Below are 16230 nucleotides of genomic sequence, written 5' to 3' on the forward strand. Positions count from 1 at the left end.
CTGCTGCACATTCACTCTAGTATGTGTTGAGTCAAACTGTGTGCATCTGTCTGGGGGGAAACATTAACTTTGTGGCACCAGGAACACATCACACTCCATGTGTATCTTCTTCTTCCCCAACTCCCATGAAGGAAGGAACAGGTGAAGGAAGGAACAGGTTAGGCCCGCCCACATTGACCCTTAGTCAAATAGTTCATTAGCTATTCACTGCTCTGTAACACATGCTTCTATTTAGATTTGATACCTGCTGAGTTTGCCTCTTCACATCTTTGGGCAGTCATTGCCATGCAATTGTCCTTGCCATTTTGTTATATAACTGTTGATGCATGTCTGTCTCTCTCTCTCTCTCTCTCTCTCTCTCTCTCTCTCTCTCTCTCTCTCTCTCTCTCTCTCTCTCTCTCTCTCTCTCTCTCTCCTGTTTTCTCCTCATCTATGTATGGTGCCTTTGGGGGAATAACCAACAGCAATGTGATGGGGTAAAAGCTAAACACATCTACAGTGTACATCTCTTAAAATACTTTGTTCTTCAAACATGTACCATGTGCAAAGCGTAAGATAGGTGCAACATTGTGGAACATAGGTACCGTAGGTGTAAATCAGTATTGGTGAATTTTGCCAATACTAAAAACCTGATGCCAAGAGCCACGTGTAACATGTCAGAAATCAAAGAAAAGCAACGTATTTCGCTGAATTGATGGAATATAGAAACATGTTAACATCTTTAATGGTAAAAAAAACATTCCATATGTCCAAACTAATGGTCAGAATCAATACTATTACTAGATAAACAACATAGGGGTATTGAAATAATAAAACACGTGTACCCGTTCTGCTGTGATACTAACGATGTCTGTGTCCCTGTACAGAAACAACAAGGGGGGCGGGACATTAAGACCATCAAGTCTCTGAGAGTTATCCGTGTCCTCCGACCCTTGAAGACCATCAAGAAGCTGCCTAAACTCAAGGTATGCGATGCTGTCTCGTTGTCTGTTAGCTTTTCTGGCACGTTTTCCCCGTCGTACAGCCTGCAAACATTCACTGCCAGGAGCTGTGATACATGTGTATATTCATATAGCACATAATACTCGTGCTTGTGTTACACATGTATATCCATATGTGTAAAAAAGAAGAAAAAAAATACATATCGTAAATGTTTTATTTATTTATTTATTTATATATAATCTTTTTGTATATATCTGTTGTACATTTTTGTGTGCTGTGTATCTTGCATGGGATGTTTGGGGAGTGGTTACCCATGGTTACAGTAAGTGCTGTGTTGCTGGAAGAACATTCTAAACATTCTGTGAAAGGTTCTGTGAAAACTACACCTCAAGTGAGAAATAGTCCCTTTACTGATCATTTGAAAATGGCACCATTAGCTCAAGAATGTTCAGACTAGATCCCTTTTAATGGGAAGTAAAGGTGAAGCCTGACACCCGGGAGGAATGGTGGTGTTGACAGCGGACGGCAGGGACAGCAGTACCTTGAATATTTCTTTAGATTCAATTCGATCCAAATGTATTGTTATTATACAGCACAAGTACAGTACAACGAAAGGAAGTTTGGCATCCAACCAGAGTCCAAATGTAACCGTAAAGTGCAATAGTAATATTAAATGTACAGATGATTAAACTGGGTATAACATTATATCAATTAGTACTACTGAGTGTAATGCTAACCAGATGTATGTACAGAGTTGTAATATGAATATGTACTGTAGTCATACTGTAGTAGTCATACTGGTAGTAGTCATACTGGCCGGCAGCATAACTAGTAGAGTAGGTAAGGGATATGTACAGATTGTCACGACTGAGCGAGTGGAACCCAATATGCAAACACAGAGATGTAGACAGAACTTGGTATAACCCAAAAGACAGGTAAGACACAAGACAAGGATACGGAATACTAATAACTATAACGAGCGAAGAACTGTGACTGACTGGGTAATACTAAGCTACGATCTGGCAGCATGACGACATCTGAGCCAGGTCTAAGTAGGTGAAGCAATCAGCACACAGATGTCCATCAGCTGCTCCCAGAGCTCACACACACCTGACTCCGTGTCTGCAATTAGAGAGAGAGAGAGAGAGAGAGAGAGAGAGAGAGAGAGAGAGAGAGAGGAGAGAGAGAGAGAGAGAGAGAGAGAGTAGACAGGCAGGAATAGGGCGTGATATAGATATAGTATCTACAGATATGCAAAAGGATTATAAGCAGGTATGTACAGACAGATGTGGATATATATATATACAGTAAGAATATATATATATATATATATATATATATATATATATATATATATATATATATATATATATATATATATATATATATATATATATATATATATATATATATATATATATATATATATATATATATATATATATATACGGTATATACAGCATTATTGTACATGCTATCATACAGAGTTGTATGGGTAGACTATAGTATGAGGTAGATATTTAAGATGACTACTGTATTGTTAGATGTTTCTGTAATCAGCCAGTATCAACTCGTCATCCCCCTTAACACATTCCCTGCCATGGTTATATCCATCAATGTAGGCTCACTGCGACCACTCTAAGCCTATGGAGATGTTCACCTTCTTTGCAGGGCTATAACTTTTTAAATTGTATTGCTAAATTGACATTACTATGGCCCATTCAACATCGATTATCTATCGTTCAGGATGTAGGAACATTATATTTTTTCATTCATATATTCTTCCAAAAATACCTTCTAGAATATAAGTATGTTTTTATTGTTTTCTGCAGTAATTCATAGAACGTGAGTTATAGGCATAAACGCATATAGATTATCAACTGCAGTTTATTCCCGATACACGCTATATAAAAAAATTCAACTGTATATGATCCTATACGTTATGATTCATCATGCATCAAGCTGAAAGTAACGTTACTGTCCTCTTACCGTTCGCCGATGAGACTGGAGGAAAAAGATCCCACTTATTTGACGTCGATCTACTAGATCCATTTCCGGTTTGTATGGCGCAATAAACGCCCAAATCATATAGATTATTGAGTTATGGCAGCGATCCATATGCACACCAGTGTTTGTCTGTAGTCCCGCAACAATATGTGACTGCCGGACGGATTTCGCAGATGCACCGATGGCCACTTCTGGTTGTAACTCGCCCGATCATCCACCAGGCGGCGGTATTGAGGCGTTGCACTATTGTGCAGGGTCCCACTGTATCACCAGAGGCTGGGTGGCGGAATTATGAATGCCATGGCGAAAAAATTAAATATGATCTCAATATCGCTGTACAGCGTGGTTTGGCAGAATTTGCATGGCCGGCAAACAAAGCTGTACAACAGGATTGGCGGTGGATGTGTTAATGCAATCCGTAATCATAAGAATTCGACACTGGCAGACGTGGTACCTTTCTTGGAAAAATGTTGTTTATTCCATAAACAAAGCCTCGTAATCAGATGTAACCCCGTTCTGTAATGTCCTTGTTCATGTTAAATGTTGAGCGATTTGCAGTGTCAAATTTCCCACGGGATAATAAAAGTATTTCTATTCTATTCTATTCTATTCTATTCAGTCTTAATTCATTCTCCTCCACCGTCTCTTCTCATCTCTTTAATCCAATGGTTCTCTCTCTTGTCGTAGCCAACCACCATTTCCTGTTAGCCGAAGCTAGCGATGACATGGCATATTCCCTTCCTCCCCTTATGTACTGAGCTAGAGGTTCGAGGGATAAAGCAAAGAGTCCGGGACTAAGAGGACAACCCTGTCTAGAAGAGCGCGAGACAGAGAAGAGTGGCGAGCAGAGTTTCCCTGTTAAGATCATGGCCGAGGGCCCTGTGTAGAGAACTTTGATCATGTGAATGAAACCCTCACCTAACCCCATCCTTCTAAGGACTGCCCACAAATAAGACCACTCCAATCTGTCAAAGGCCTTCATCGCGTCTAAGGACATGACAGCTGTAGGGGTTGCGGCATCCTTGCTGGCATCAATCATGTGCAGTAACCGTCTGATATTGTCAGTGACCAGTCGGCCACTTATAAAGCCAGTCTGATCAGGGTGAACTAGAGACGTCATATGCTTTTGAAGTCGGATGGCTAGCACCTTAGCATATAGCTTGAGATCGGCTCCGAGGAGACTTAAGGGTCTATAGCTGCCACATTCGGTGGGATCCTTATCTTTCTTGAGTAGAACAGATATAAGTGCCATATTGACATCCCTGGAAAAATTGCCCTCTTTGACTGAGTGTAAAATCATTGAAAGTAATAAGGGACCGAGTACATCCCAGAACGCAATATAGAGTTCCGGTGGAATGCCGTCCCAACCAGGAGCCTTGCTCTGTTGCATGTCAGCAATCGCCTCCCTAAGCTCATCTAGTGTGATAGGTGCAGCTAACCGTTTAGCGTCATCCTCTGAGACCTGTGGTAAGTAAATTTGATTAAGAAAGTCCTCCAGCTTAATATGATCATTAGACCACTTCTGACTTGTATAGGTTGGAATAAAATGAGCGAAATGTATCGTTGATTTTGTTAGGGCTGGTGGTTACCTCCCCATGTTGGTTCTTAATGGCAGGGATATCCGCAAATTGTTCACTGGCCCGTATCTTCATAGCTAGTAGGTGACTAGGTCTAGAACCATGAAAGTAGTAGTGTTGTCTCGTTCTATGCATTTGAAATTCAGACCATTGTGTTAAAATGCAGTTAATCTCCTTTTTCACCACCTTAATCTGGAGCTCCAGTCGGCTAGAGTAGTTGTGCTGCATAGAGGACATCAACGTGTTATGAAGCCCTTCCAATTCTACCAACTTGGAGAGACGTCCCTTGCGGAGATTTGAAGCAAAGAGAGTGGTGTTACTTCTAATAGAATAGAATAGAATAAAATACTTTTATTATCCTGTGGGAAATTTGACACTGAAAATCGCTCAACATTTAAACATTTAGACAGGACAGGTCACGAATTAGAATAATAACACAAATCAAATCAAGTTGCCTAGGATAAGAGTAGAGTAAAATAGAATAAGAATGAAATAAAATATACAGTAAATAAATACAGTAAAAATATACTGAGCATGGGGGAAGGGGGGGGGGTACAGGTAGTAAAAAACAACACAGCAGTGTAAACAAATTGGTCAATATAATTAACTATCTAACTAACTGAAATATATATATATATTCACAGTATTCACAGTGTCACATAAGGTGCAGTATGCATCAGGTAGTGTTATTGTCCTCCTTGGGTTCCTATTAGTCCTAGGTCAATGTCTGGCAGCCGTCGCTGCTCCCTGTTGTGGAGCCTGGAGGCTGCTAGTCGCTCTGTGCTCAGTGATGCAGTGAGGCACAGTGATGCATTGTATAGTCTGATGGCTGTTGGAATGAAGGACTTCCTGTGCCGTTCAGTGCTGCATTTGGGTAGAGTGAGCCTAGCACTGAACATGCTCCTCCTGTCAGCCAAGTCTGTGTATAGTGGGTGGGTGGGGTTTTCCCTGATGGCCTGGAGCTTAGCAAGGCTCCTCCTCTCCGCCACCCTCGCTAGAGAGTCCAGCTCCACCCTTCCTGACCAGCTTATCCAGCCTGGTTGTGTCCCCTGCTCTCAGTCCGCTGCCCCAGCAGGTCACAGCGTACAAGAAGGTGCCCGCCACCACCGACTCATAGAACATCCTCAACATCCTTGTACAGACATTAAAGGATCTCAGCCTTCTGAGGAAGTAGAGTCGGCTCTGGCCCTTCTTGTACAGTGCCTCTGCATGTTTTGACCCGTTCAGTTTGTTGCCGATGTGCACACCGAGGTATTTGTACACCTCAACCATGTCCACATCAACTCCCCTGATGGAAACGGGGGTCACAGGTGCACTCCTCCTCCTCCCCAGCTCCACAACCAGTTCCTTGGTCTTCGCCACATTTAGCTGCAGGTGGTTTTTATCGCACCATGTGACGAGGTCCACTACCAGTTCCCGGTATTCCCTCTCGTCACCGTCCTTTATACATCCCACTATCGCAGAGTCATCAGAAAACTTCTGAAGGTGGCAGGACTCTGACCGATAGTGGAAGTCGTTGGTGTAGACAGTGAAGAGGAAGGGAGAGAGGACTGTCCCCTACAGGGCCCCGGTGTTGCTGACCAGTCTGTCTGACACACAGCTCCGTAGGCGCACGTACTGTGGTCTGCCCGTCAGATAGTCCACAACCCAGGACACCAGGGGGGCCTCTACTTGCATCGCCTCCAACTTCTCACCCAGTAGCCCAGGCCTTATGGTATCAAAAGTACTGGAGAAGTCAAAGAACATGACTCTCACAGTGCTCCCCGGCTTGTCTAGGTGAGTGTAGGCTCAGTTCAGCAGGTAGATGACAGCATCCTCTACCCCCAGTCGGGGCTGGTAGGCGAACTGGAGTGGGTCTAGGTGGGGTTTGGTCACCGGGCGGAGTTGCTCCAGGACTAACCTCTCCATGGTCTTCATTATGTGAGAGGTTAGAGCCACCAGCCTGTAGTCCTTGGACGTGCTGTGACGCGGGCACTTAGGGACAGGGACCACACAGGAGGTTTTCCACAGTGTCAGGACTCTCTGCAGCCTCAGGCTCATGTTGAATATGAGCTGGAGCACATCACACAGCTGAGAGGCACAGGTTTTGAGTACCTTTGGGCTCACCCCATCAGGACCTGCAGCCTTGCCTGCGTATAACTTGCTCAGCTGTGTACTCACCTGGTCTGCAGAGAGCCATACTGTGGGGCCCGGGTCTCAGGTGTTGGGGGGAGGAGCGGGTCTTCAAGCCGTGGGGGGCAGACAGGCTGCACCAGAGATGAGGGGGCGTGGGCAGTTGGGGGGAGGGAGGGGGTTGCTTGAGTTGAAGGGCTGAGGGGTGTGGGGGTGGGCAAGGCAACTGGAGTAGTGTTGGGGGGAGGGGGGCCAGACTATTGTAAAACAGGTTTACCTCATTAGCCCGGTCCACATCTCCATCCACTCCCCTTCCCCCCACTGGTTTGATGCCGGTTATGGTCTGCATTCCAGTCCACACTTGTTTGATGTTATTGTTCTCCAGCTGACCTTCCAACTTCCTCCTGTATTTGTCTTTGCCCTCTCTGAGGTTGAACAAGAAAGAATGTTAACACATGTAGTATCAGCAGTGTTAGCTAGGAGAGCCTTGACCTGCTACCCGCAGATAGCTCGCCGCAAGGGGGTCACCCCCCTTGGTTGAACGGTTCATCAACACACACAGTCCGTTTGAGTGAAACTTGTGATATTCATTTCGCCCGGGCGGAGCTGGACAAAGATAATATACATAACAATCTAAGCACAGTTCAATGTATAGTTCGAGTGGCAGACGATAAGAAAAATAAAATGATACTTTAAGAATAAAGGTTGTCTGAATTACATTTCAAATAGTCAATATTCATACCCGTATAGATAAATCCTGAGTGTTACCGTTCCGAGGACTGAGAATCTGCGGTCGGCAGTGCTTACAATAGTGCTAGCTTGGATAGCTGGCATGCTAGCAGCCCTCGTGTGGAGCCAGCCCTATGCTCCAGGGGCGTTAGCTTGGATAGCTGGCATGCTAGCAGGCCTCGTGTGGAGCCAGCCCATGATCCAGGGGCGTTAGCTTGGATAGCTGGCATGCTAGCAGGCCTTGTGTGGAGCTAGCCCATAATCCAGGGTCGTTAGCTTGGATAGCTGGCATGCTAGCAGGCCTCGTGTGGAGCCAGCCCATGATCCAGGGGCGTTAGCTTGGATAGCTGGCATGCTAGCAGGCCTCGTGTGAAGCCAGCCCCAAGCACCAGGCTCCGGACCCTCAATCTCCGTCACTCTAGGCTTGCTCCACCGGGGGCGGTCTGTTCCTCTCAGCCGGGACGTCTTGCCTTTCCGAATGAAGTCCTCCGCCTCGGCCGGTGACTTGAATAGACGGTTGCACGACACAGCTCCACGGCCCGTCTTCACCTTCAGCGTTGCCGGGAACAACAGGTATACCTCCACCGCCCTTTCACGGGCGAGATCCATGGCTCTGGCGAAAGCTCTGCGCTGTCTCGCTGTGTAGTCACTAAAATCAGCGGCGAATCTCAAAGTACGGCCGTCCACAACCGGAGGATTCATCCTGGCCTCCTTTAGTATATCCTGTCTCATCTGGAACCTCAGGCAGCAGAAAATGAACGCCTTTGGTATAATTTTCTCGAGGAACATAATCGGCGCGTCCTCCTCAATCTCATCGGGCAACCCGTATACTCTAACATTGCATCTCCTGCTACGGTCCTCCAGATCTGCCATCTTCATCTCGCAAGCCCGCAGCTTGTCCTCCAAGAACGATATCTCCGCGGAGTTGACCGTGGCTAAGCCCTCCTCCACCACGGCTAACCGTGTATCTATGCTAGCTACCGTCTCCTGGAGTACATCAACCCTGTTGGTTAGCCTAGCCACAATAGCCTCTATTTCCTCACGGAATATAGACCTAATGAACTCCTTATCCATGGCGTTCAGCGTTCCCATCCTGGTCTGTGTCTGCTTAGACATGGTTCTAACGTAAAATAAAAGCGGATGGTGTAAAAATAATAACTTAATCAACCTTAATATGGCGCGGTTACTGAGCTCCCAAAAGTCAACCAGCCATGCGCTGCTGATCGAAACCGGAAGTCCCACAGGTGGGCTTTCCTCAGTCTCCTCAGGAAGAAGAGGTGCTGGGGAGCCTTCTTGACCAGTGACGAGGTGTTGAGGTTCCAAGAGAGGTCCTCTGTGATGTGGACTCCCAGGAATTTGAAGCTGGAGACACACTCATTCTCCGTCCCGTTGATGTAGATGGGGGAGTACATATCGGCTCTAAACTTCCTGAAGTCCACAATGAGCTCCTTGGTTTTTTTGGTGTTGAGCAGGGACGTGCACAGGACTTTAGAGGGGCAGGTGCTCAAAGGCTGAAAAGGGCACTGGGCCTAAGCGTGTGCGAAGCGTGTGAGCCAGACTTTTTGGGGGCCCTTTTCTTTTCTTTTTTATGCTTTTTGGGGAGTTTTGGTGATTAAATATTGAATATTGAACTATAATAATCAGTGCAGGAGCTCACTTATCCTTGAAAGACACTTTTATCACTGTAAAAAAACGGTAAAAATTTAATAAAATAAAAACATTGGCATAAAAAGGGCACTTTTTTATGAGGCACAAAAGAGCAGGTGCTCAAGCACCCTTTGGGCTCTATGTGTGCGAGGGTACTGGACCTCCTCCTTATAGGCTGACTCATTGTTGTTTCTATTGTTTCATCTGCAAACTTGATAATGGTGTTGGTGCCATGTATAGAAGTGCAGTCATGGGTGAAGAGGGAGTAGAGCTGGGGGCTCAGCACGCAGCCTTGCGGGACACCGGTGTTCAGGGTGAAGGTGGAGGAGGTGAGATTGTCTATCCTAACATACTGGGGTTTGTTAGTTAGGAAGTTGAGTATCCAGTTTAGATAGTGGTAAGACAGCTGATTTTTGACAAGTTCTACTAAAGTGAAATATCCCTTTGAGCAAGGACAGAAGCCTACATGCACACACACACACACACACACACACACACACACACACACACACACACACACACACACATACACACACACACACAGCCACATGCACACCTTTGAGGCATGTTTTGCAGATCTGGGCACAGAGGGCTAAAAGACAGATGAGTGATAAACTGCGAGCTGCAGCACATGTAGTGGAGCTGTAAACCTCTGATTCCCCGGTTCACACACCTACAGTATTCTGTCTACAGGGAAGGGAGAGGAGAGAAGGGGTGACAGATGAGCAAAAGACAGCAGGACAAGAGAGGAGAGAGAGGAAGGGAGAGAGATGGAGAAGACAGGAAATCAGAATATAGAGGACAGCTGTCAAGAGCTTGGGGAAATGAACAGACTGATAAGAGAGGGGTTGGAGAGAGACGGAGTGAGTGAGATAACAGGTAGTCGTAGAGGGAGCTTTAACTGATGCAGAGCTAGACCTCACTGAGCGGCTGCACGCTCTGATCAGCAGGAGAGGATAGAATGATTTATAGCCAAGTCATCCTGATAGCAGACATTTCATAGCCACTTACAGTAATGTGAAACATTATTAATGGCTAAGTTGGGGAACAGATTCCTGCATCTTATTGTAGAGTACCATGCTTTGCCGTAGGGAATCAATACATAGAGTGTACTGTATATACCGGTAAAAGTTCATTCATTCAATCATTCAATCTTTATTTCATCTTGAAAGATCATTGAGAGCAAGCTCTCATTTACAAGGAGGTACAGTACATAATACAAAAACAATATAGAAACAGAAAAGTTCATTAAACAATTAAAACAACTACAGGCTGAGGTGAAATGGTTGGCTATTATAGATTTAAACTGACCAATGGATACTAAAGTATTGAGTTTTAAAGTGCTTTGCAAAACATCTGTCTGGGGCACAGGAGCTAAACGCAGATGTTCCTAATTCAGTGCAAACTCTGGGGACCTTGAGTGTAAGCCAATCGCCAGAGCGAGTGTGATACGGTCCAGAGTTCCAGTCACAGTAATGAAGTGATGTAGGGTGGGAGATCATCCATAATGTTGCATGATCAAGTTTCAACTGCAAACATGACACCGGGTTATCATTTGCCTCCATTCAGCTCTGTGGTGTCTCTGGCTGCCGTGTCTGCAGGGTGGTCCCCAGATGATGTGAGACGTGATGTATTTGAACTAGAAGGGCACTCGGAGAGATGCCAACACCCACGGGCGAGGTGCTGCTGTTCCCCACTTCAATATTGAGAATTTGAGAATATGTGTGACGTTTTATTCACATTGGATAGGAGTTATGGCTGGCGCGGACAGACACACGGACAGGAGTGATTGCAATATCCCCTTCACACAGCACTCTAGTGTAATGAACCTGGATCTCAGAGCAACACCGAATCTAATCCATTCTGGTCCTGGTCTGAACATGTTGTAGAACCACTGCTCTCTACACACCTCGCCTCAGATGACCCCCCCCCCCTCTATCTCTGTGTTCCAGGCGGTGTTTGACTGTGTGGTGACGTCTCTGAAGAACGTCTTCAACATCCTGATAGTCTATAAGCTCTTCATGTTCATCTTTGCCGTCATCGCCGTGCAGCTCTTCAAAGGGAAGTTCTTCTACTGCACCGATGGCTCCAAGGACACGGAGAAAGAGTGCCAGTAGGTGGACTCTTTACTAGTTTAAAGGGCATTTAGCAGATGTTCTACTGGATCCTATCTGTTGTGAGGAGGATATGCGATAACCAGACATAAAACGTATATACCGTACCAACGCATTCTGCATCTCGAGAGAAGCTTAGCCGTGTCATCTGGCGGGGAGTTTCTTGGGTGGCTGATGCAACCGAGCTCTTGAGACGTGGAACACGTTATTAAGTTCTATGTCTGTTTATCCCATGTCCTCCTCACAACAACAGAATGATGAAAATAGGTGAAATGGCTCTTTATTCATTGGATGGTTGGTTAGATGCTTCCTTCCTTCCTTCCTTCCTTCCTTCCTTCCTTCCTTCCTTCCTTCCTTCCTTCCTTCCTTCCTTCCTTCCTTCCGTCCTTCTCCTTTCCTCTTTGTTCCTGTGCATTCATTATCTTACAATTCATCACCCTTCCTCCTTCCAGCGCTCCACACCCTCTCTATAGTTCCCTATCTTCATGCTCACCATTAAGTCAAATTATGTGTTCTGACGCACCCTTGTGGTTTAGCACTGTCAGTAACCCACTGCTCCTCCTGCAGGGGTCACTACACTGTCAGTAACCCTCTGCCCCCTGTCCCCTGCTCCTCCTGGGTCACTACACTGTCAGTAACCCTCTGCCCCCTGTCCCCTGCTCCTCCTCCTGGGTCACTACACTGTCAGTAACCCTCTGCCCCCTGTCCCCTGCTCCTCCTGGGTCACTACACTGTCAGTAACCCTCTGTCCCCTGCTCCTCCTGGGTCACTACACTGTCAGTAACCCTCTGTCCCCTGTCCCCTGCTCCTCCTGGGTTACTACACTGTCAGTAACCCTCTGTCCCCTGCTCCTCCTGGGTCACTACACTGTCAGTAACCCTCTGCCCCCTGTCCCCTGCTCCTCCTGGGTTACTACACTGTCAGTAACCCTCTGCCCCCTGTCCCCTGCTCCTCCTGGGTCACTACACTGTCAGTAACCCTCTGCCCCCTGTCTCCTGCTCCTCCTGGGTCACTACACTGTCAGTAACCCTCTGTCCCCTGCTCCTCCTCCTGGGTCACTACACTGTCAGTAACCCTCTGTCTCCTGCTCCTCCTCCTGGGTCACTACACTGTCAGTAACCCTCTGCCCCCTGTCTCCTGCTCCTCCTGGGTCACTACACTGTCAGTAACCCTCTGCCCCCTGTCCCCTGCTCCTCCTGGGTCACTACACTGTCAGTAACCCACTGCTCCTCCTCCTGGGTCACTACACTGTCAGTAACCCTCTGCCCCCTGTCTCCTGCTCCTCCTGGGTCACTACACTGTCAGTAACCCTCTGTCCCCTGCTCCTCCTCCTGGGTCACTACACTGTCAGTAACCCTCTGTCCCCTGCTCCTCCTGGGTCACTACACTGTCAGTAACCCTCTGCCCCCTGTCCCCTGCTCCTCCTGGGTCACTACACTGTCAGTAACCCTCTGCCCCCTGTCCCCTGCTCCTCCTGGGTCACTACACTGTCAGTAACCCTCTGCCCCCTGTTCCTCCTGGGTTACTACACTGTAGGGCTGTCCCCGACTAAGGATTTGGATGGTTGACTAGGATTGGCCAAAATTTGCTGTTAGTTGACTATTGGTCGACTTAAAAGAAAAGTATAATTTTTTTTTTTTTATCAATTTTTTTTATTACTTAACATGAAAACAAGACAACACAATACAATAACCATAATAACAATACACAGAACTTCACAGGGAGATAACAAAAGTATAATATTTTTAAACTTTTTATTTATTTTATTTTTTTATTATTATCATTCCATTTGGGCTGTGGGGGGTGCTTAATGTCTGAAGGAGTCGACTGAAGGCTTCTTGTCCTCTGCAAAAGCATGCAATTGGTCCACTGATGGATACATCTTGATATTTGTCTAGTCTAGTGTGTTCATTAGATGGGTGAAATCCTCTTTCAATGCCTCTGTGCCTGTTTTCGTAGGCAGTTAGCCTCTGGTATGCGCGCCATCAGCGTTAGCCACGCTTCTAGGCCTCTTTTCTTTTGGAAAGAATGATAAAAAATAAAAATAAAAATTAAGATTTTTTTATTATTATATTTGACTAAGAGGTTGGCCAGTCGACTACGGTTCCTTTCGACCGATTAGTCGACTAATCGATTAATCAGCCCTACTACACTTGCTCCTCCTCCAGGGGTCACTACACTGTCAGTAACCCACTGCTCCCTGTCTCCTGCTCCTCCTCCAGGGGTTACTACACTGTCAGTAACCCACTGCTCCCTGTCTCCTGCTCCTCTGCAGGGGTTACTACACTGTCTTTAACCCACTGCTCCCTGTCTCCTGCTCCTCTGCAGGGTTACTACATTGACTATGGGAAGGATAAGAAGGAGGTGAAGCGGAGGGACTGGAAGAGACACGACTTCCACTACGACAACGTTGTCTGGGCCCTGCTCACCCTCTTCACTGTGTCCACAGGAGAGGGATGGCCGCAGTGAGTCTCTGGGCTTAAAGAACTGGACTGGCTCTGGTCTGTCTGGTGAAATATCAGGGGGGGGGGGGGGGGGGGTGGGGGCGCATCGTTTTGTCATGAAAGCAATATTTCACTTTAGTAGAAACTTGTCATCTATGACTCCCTGTCGTCTGCTGTCAACACCACCATTCCTCCCAGGTGTCAGGCTCCTCATTCACTTCCATTCATTTTGGAGATCAATCTAAATATCACACTTCTGAAGTTTAAATAACCTACTGCTGTGCAGATTTCAATAAAAGACAATTCTGAGTCAACGGTGCATGTTTGTTTTTGGCATTTGATGTATCTTTACCTTTGAAAAATAAAGCAAGTGTAGATAGTAAAAATAAATGTCCCAGTAATATTGCTGTATAGTTTGTTCATACACTTCAGAATGATATTTAGGTCCTCAAAATGAATGGAAGTGAATGAGGAGCCTGACCCCTGAGTAGGAGGTGGTGTGACATAGACGACAGGGACCGCAGTGGTCACTAGCTTACCGTGTAGATGACTTTGGATAGAGTAAGAAGACTGCTGAAACTTCTACCTCTACTAAAGTGAAATATCCCTTAGAGTCAGGCCATTTTCAGATTGAGGATCAAATAAGACTTTGCACTTCACATTGCTGGTGTGTATTTCTGGCTGAAGGGGTGCCCTAAAAATACCTGTTCAATATGTAATTGAACCAAAACATCCCACTGGAGGGACACAGCACCAGGGGGCACCTTAGAGATAGACCCTGATGCCCCGAGCAAAGACCATGCCTGGGCCAACTTAAACTACCCCTATACAGTATGGAACTCCTATTATTCATAAGGAAGTGCCCTTTTATCATATTCTCTTTTTTATTTTGTTTTACCCCTGCCCCTGGAAAAGTATGTGGCTTGTTATGGTGAAATAATAATAATAATAATATAATAATAATAATAATAAAATAATAATATAATAATAATAATAATAATAATAATAATAATAATAATAATAATAATAATAAATAATAATAATAATAATAATAATATTAATAATAATTACATTTGCATTCACATATAAGAACACAAGAGGTAAGCTATACCCACCCCCTTCGATCACCCCACCCCCACCAGGGTCTGCAGCACTCGGTGGACGTGACGGAGGAGGACAGAGGTCCCAGCGCGGCAACAGGATGAGAGTGTCCATCTTCTACGTCATCTACTTTGTCGTCTTCCTTCTTCTTCGTCAACATCTTTGTGGCGCTCATCATCATCACCTTCCCAGGAACAGGGGGACAAGATGATGGAGGAGTGCAGTCTGGAGAAGAACGAGGTGATGAAGACACTGTACACTGGTGTCACATACTGTCACTCTCTCTCTCTCTCTCTCTCTCTCCCTCTCTCCTCTCTCTCTCTCTCTCTCTCTCTCTCTCTCTCTCTCTCTCTCTCTCTCTCTCTCTTCTCTCTCACACATACACTAACATGCACACACACACACACACACAGACACAGATTGTATGTGCATCTCAGGTAATCCTCCTCAGTGGTTTAAATGTCAATAATACCAAGATGAGAGATGGGGTCATTGTCTGTGCATCATTATGTAAATATTATGTATAGTCACGATAAATTATCTGTGATAGTTTTACAGTATGGACATTCATGTTACCTACATACTTTGTCAATATGGCTATATGTATTGTTTTGTGTTGTTGTGCACGACACCCTACACCAGACACCTCTCTGTCTCTCTCTGTGTGTCTGTGTGTCTGTCTGTGTCTATCTATCTCCTAAGTTTGCATGTGGCTTCCATCCAAAGTTAAATGTCAGCGTCCTTTTTGACGTTTTGTCGGTAAGCCACAACACAGTGCCTGGGTGTTAGGCAGGCAACAGCGTAGGTGTTAGTCAGTGATCGGGTCAACTGGGGAATGTAACACACACATTACAATGACCCATCTGTGTCGGCAATGACGTTGGAAAACACACAACCATATGGAAACTCCTCGTCAATAGGAAAATCCCATGGAACACACAGAGGGGAAAAAGTCCTTGTAAACATAAAATAGTGTGCTAATATTTACCTGTACAGTAGGTGCCTTCCCAGCAGCCTATGAAGGAATGTAGCTTATTCCACTTCAAGGACGAATTACTGTCTCGTGGGTTGTTCTTCATAGGGAGCTGAATAGCTTGCTCCTTCTTCTCTCTCTCTACATTAATGTTCTCAGTGGCACTTGCCACTGCCAAATCTGCCAACCTTCCCTTTAAGCCAGTGGAAATGTCCATGAGAAACCTTACATGTATTACTTAAGATCTCATTAAGTGGAATCATATGATAACATTGGATGGTGGTCTCGCTTCTCTCTCTCTCTCTCTCTCTCTCTCTCTCTCTCTCTCTCTCTCTCTCTCTCTCTCTCTCTCTCTCTCTCTCTCTCTCTCTCTCTCTCTCTCAATTCAATTCAATCAATTCAATTCAATTCAATCAATTCAAAGCACAATTATGACATAAAACAGCAAACAACATTATACAATACAACACATATCAACAGAAAGGACTGAGAGATGTGCCTAGACTCTCTTTGAAACAACTAATCCAAAATAATTGTTCTGACTGAAAGCCTTTGAAATTGAGAGAAAAATAAGAAGTGTCATC

General features: G+C 45.5%; 1 protein-coding gene across 1 annotated transcript in view; it reads left to right on the forward strand.

Moving 5' to 3' along the window:
• cacna1ea (calcium channel, voltage-dependent, R type, alpha 1E subunit a) overlaps window positions 1-16230 on the forward strand; it is a gene marked incomplete at both ends in the record, with an annotated part of 286740 nt that overhangs the window by 269642 nt on the left and 868 nt on the right. Inside the window, 10 exon segments of the mRNA XM_084308451.1 lie at window positions 867-874; window positions 877-965; window positions 10967-11123; window positions 11126-11127; window positions 13457-13593; window positions 14715-14716; window positions 14719-14760; window positions 14763-14814; window positions 14816-14861; window positions 14863-14913. Coding sequence (XP_084164577.1) covers window positions 867-874; window positions 877-965; window positions 10967-11123; window positions 11126-11127; window positions 13457-13593; window positions 14715-14716; window positions 14719-14760; window positions 14763-14814; window positions 14816-14861; window positions 14863-14913 — 586 coding nt within the window.

Source organism: Notolepis coatsorum, assembly GCF_963971535.1.
Source record: "Notolepis coatsorum genome assembly, chromosome: 2".
Lineage (NCBI taxonomy): Eukaryota > Metazoa > Chordata > Actinopteri > Aulopiformes > Paralepididae > Notolepis > Notolepis coatsorum.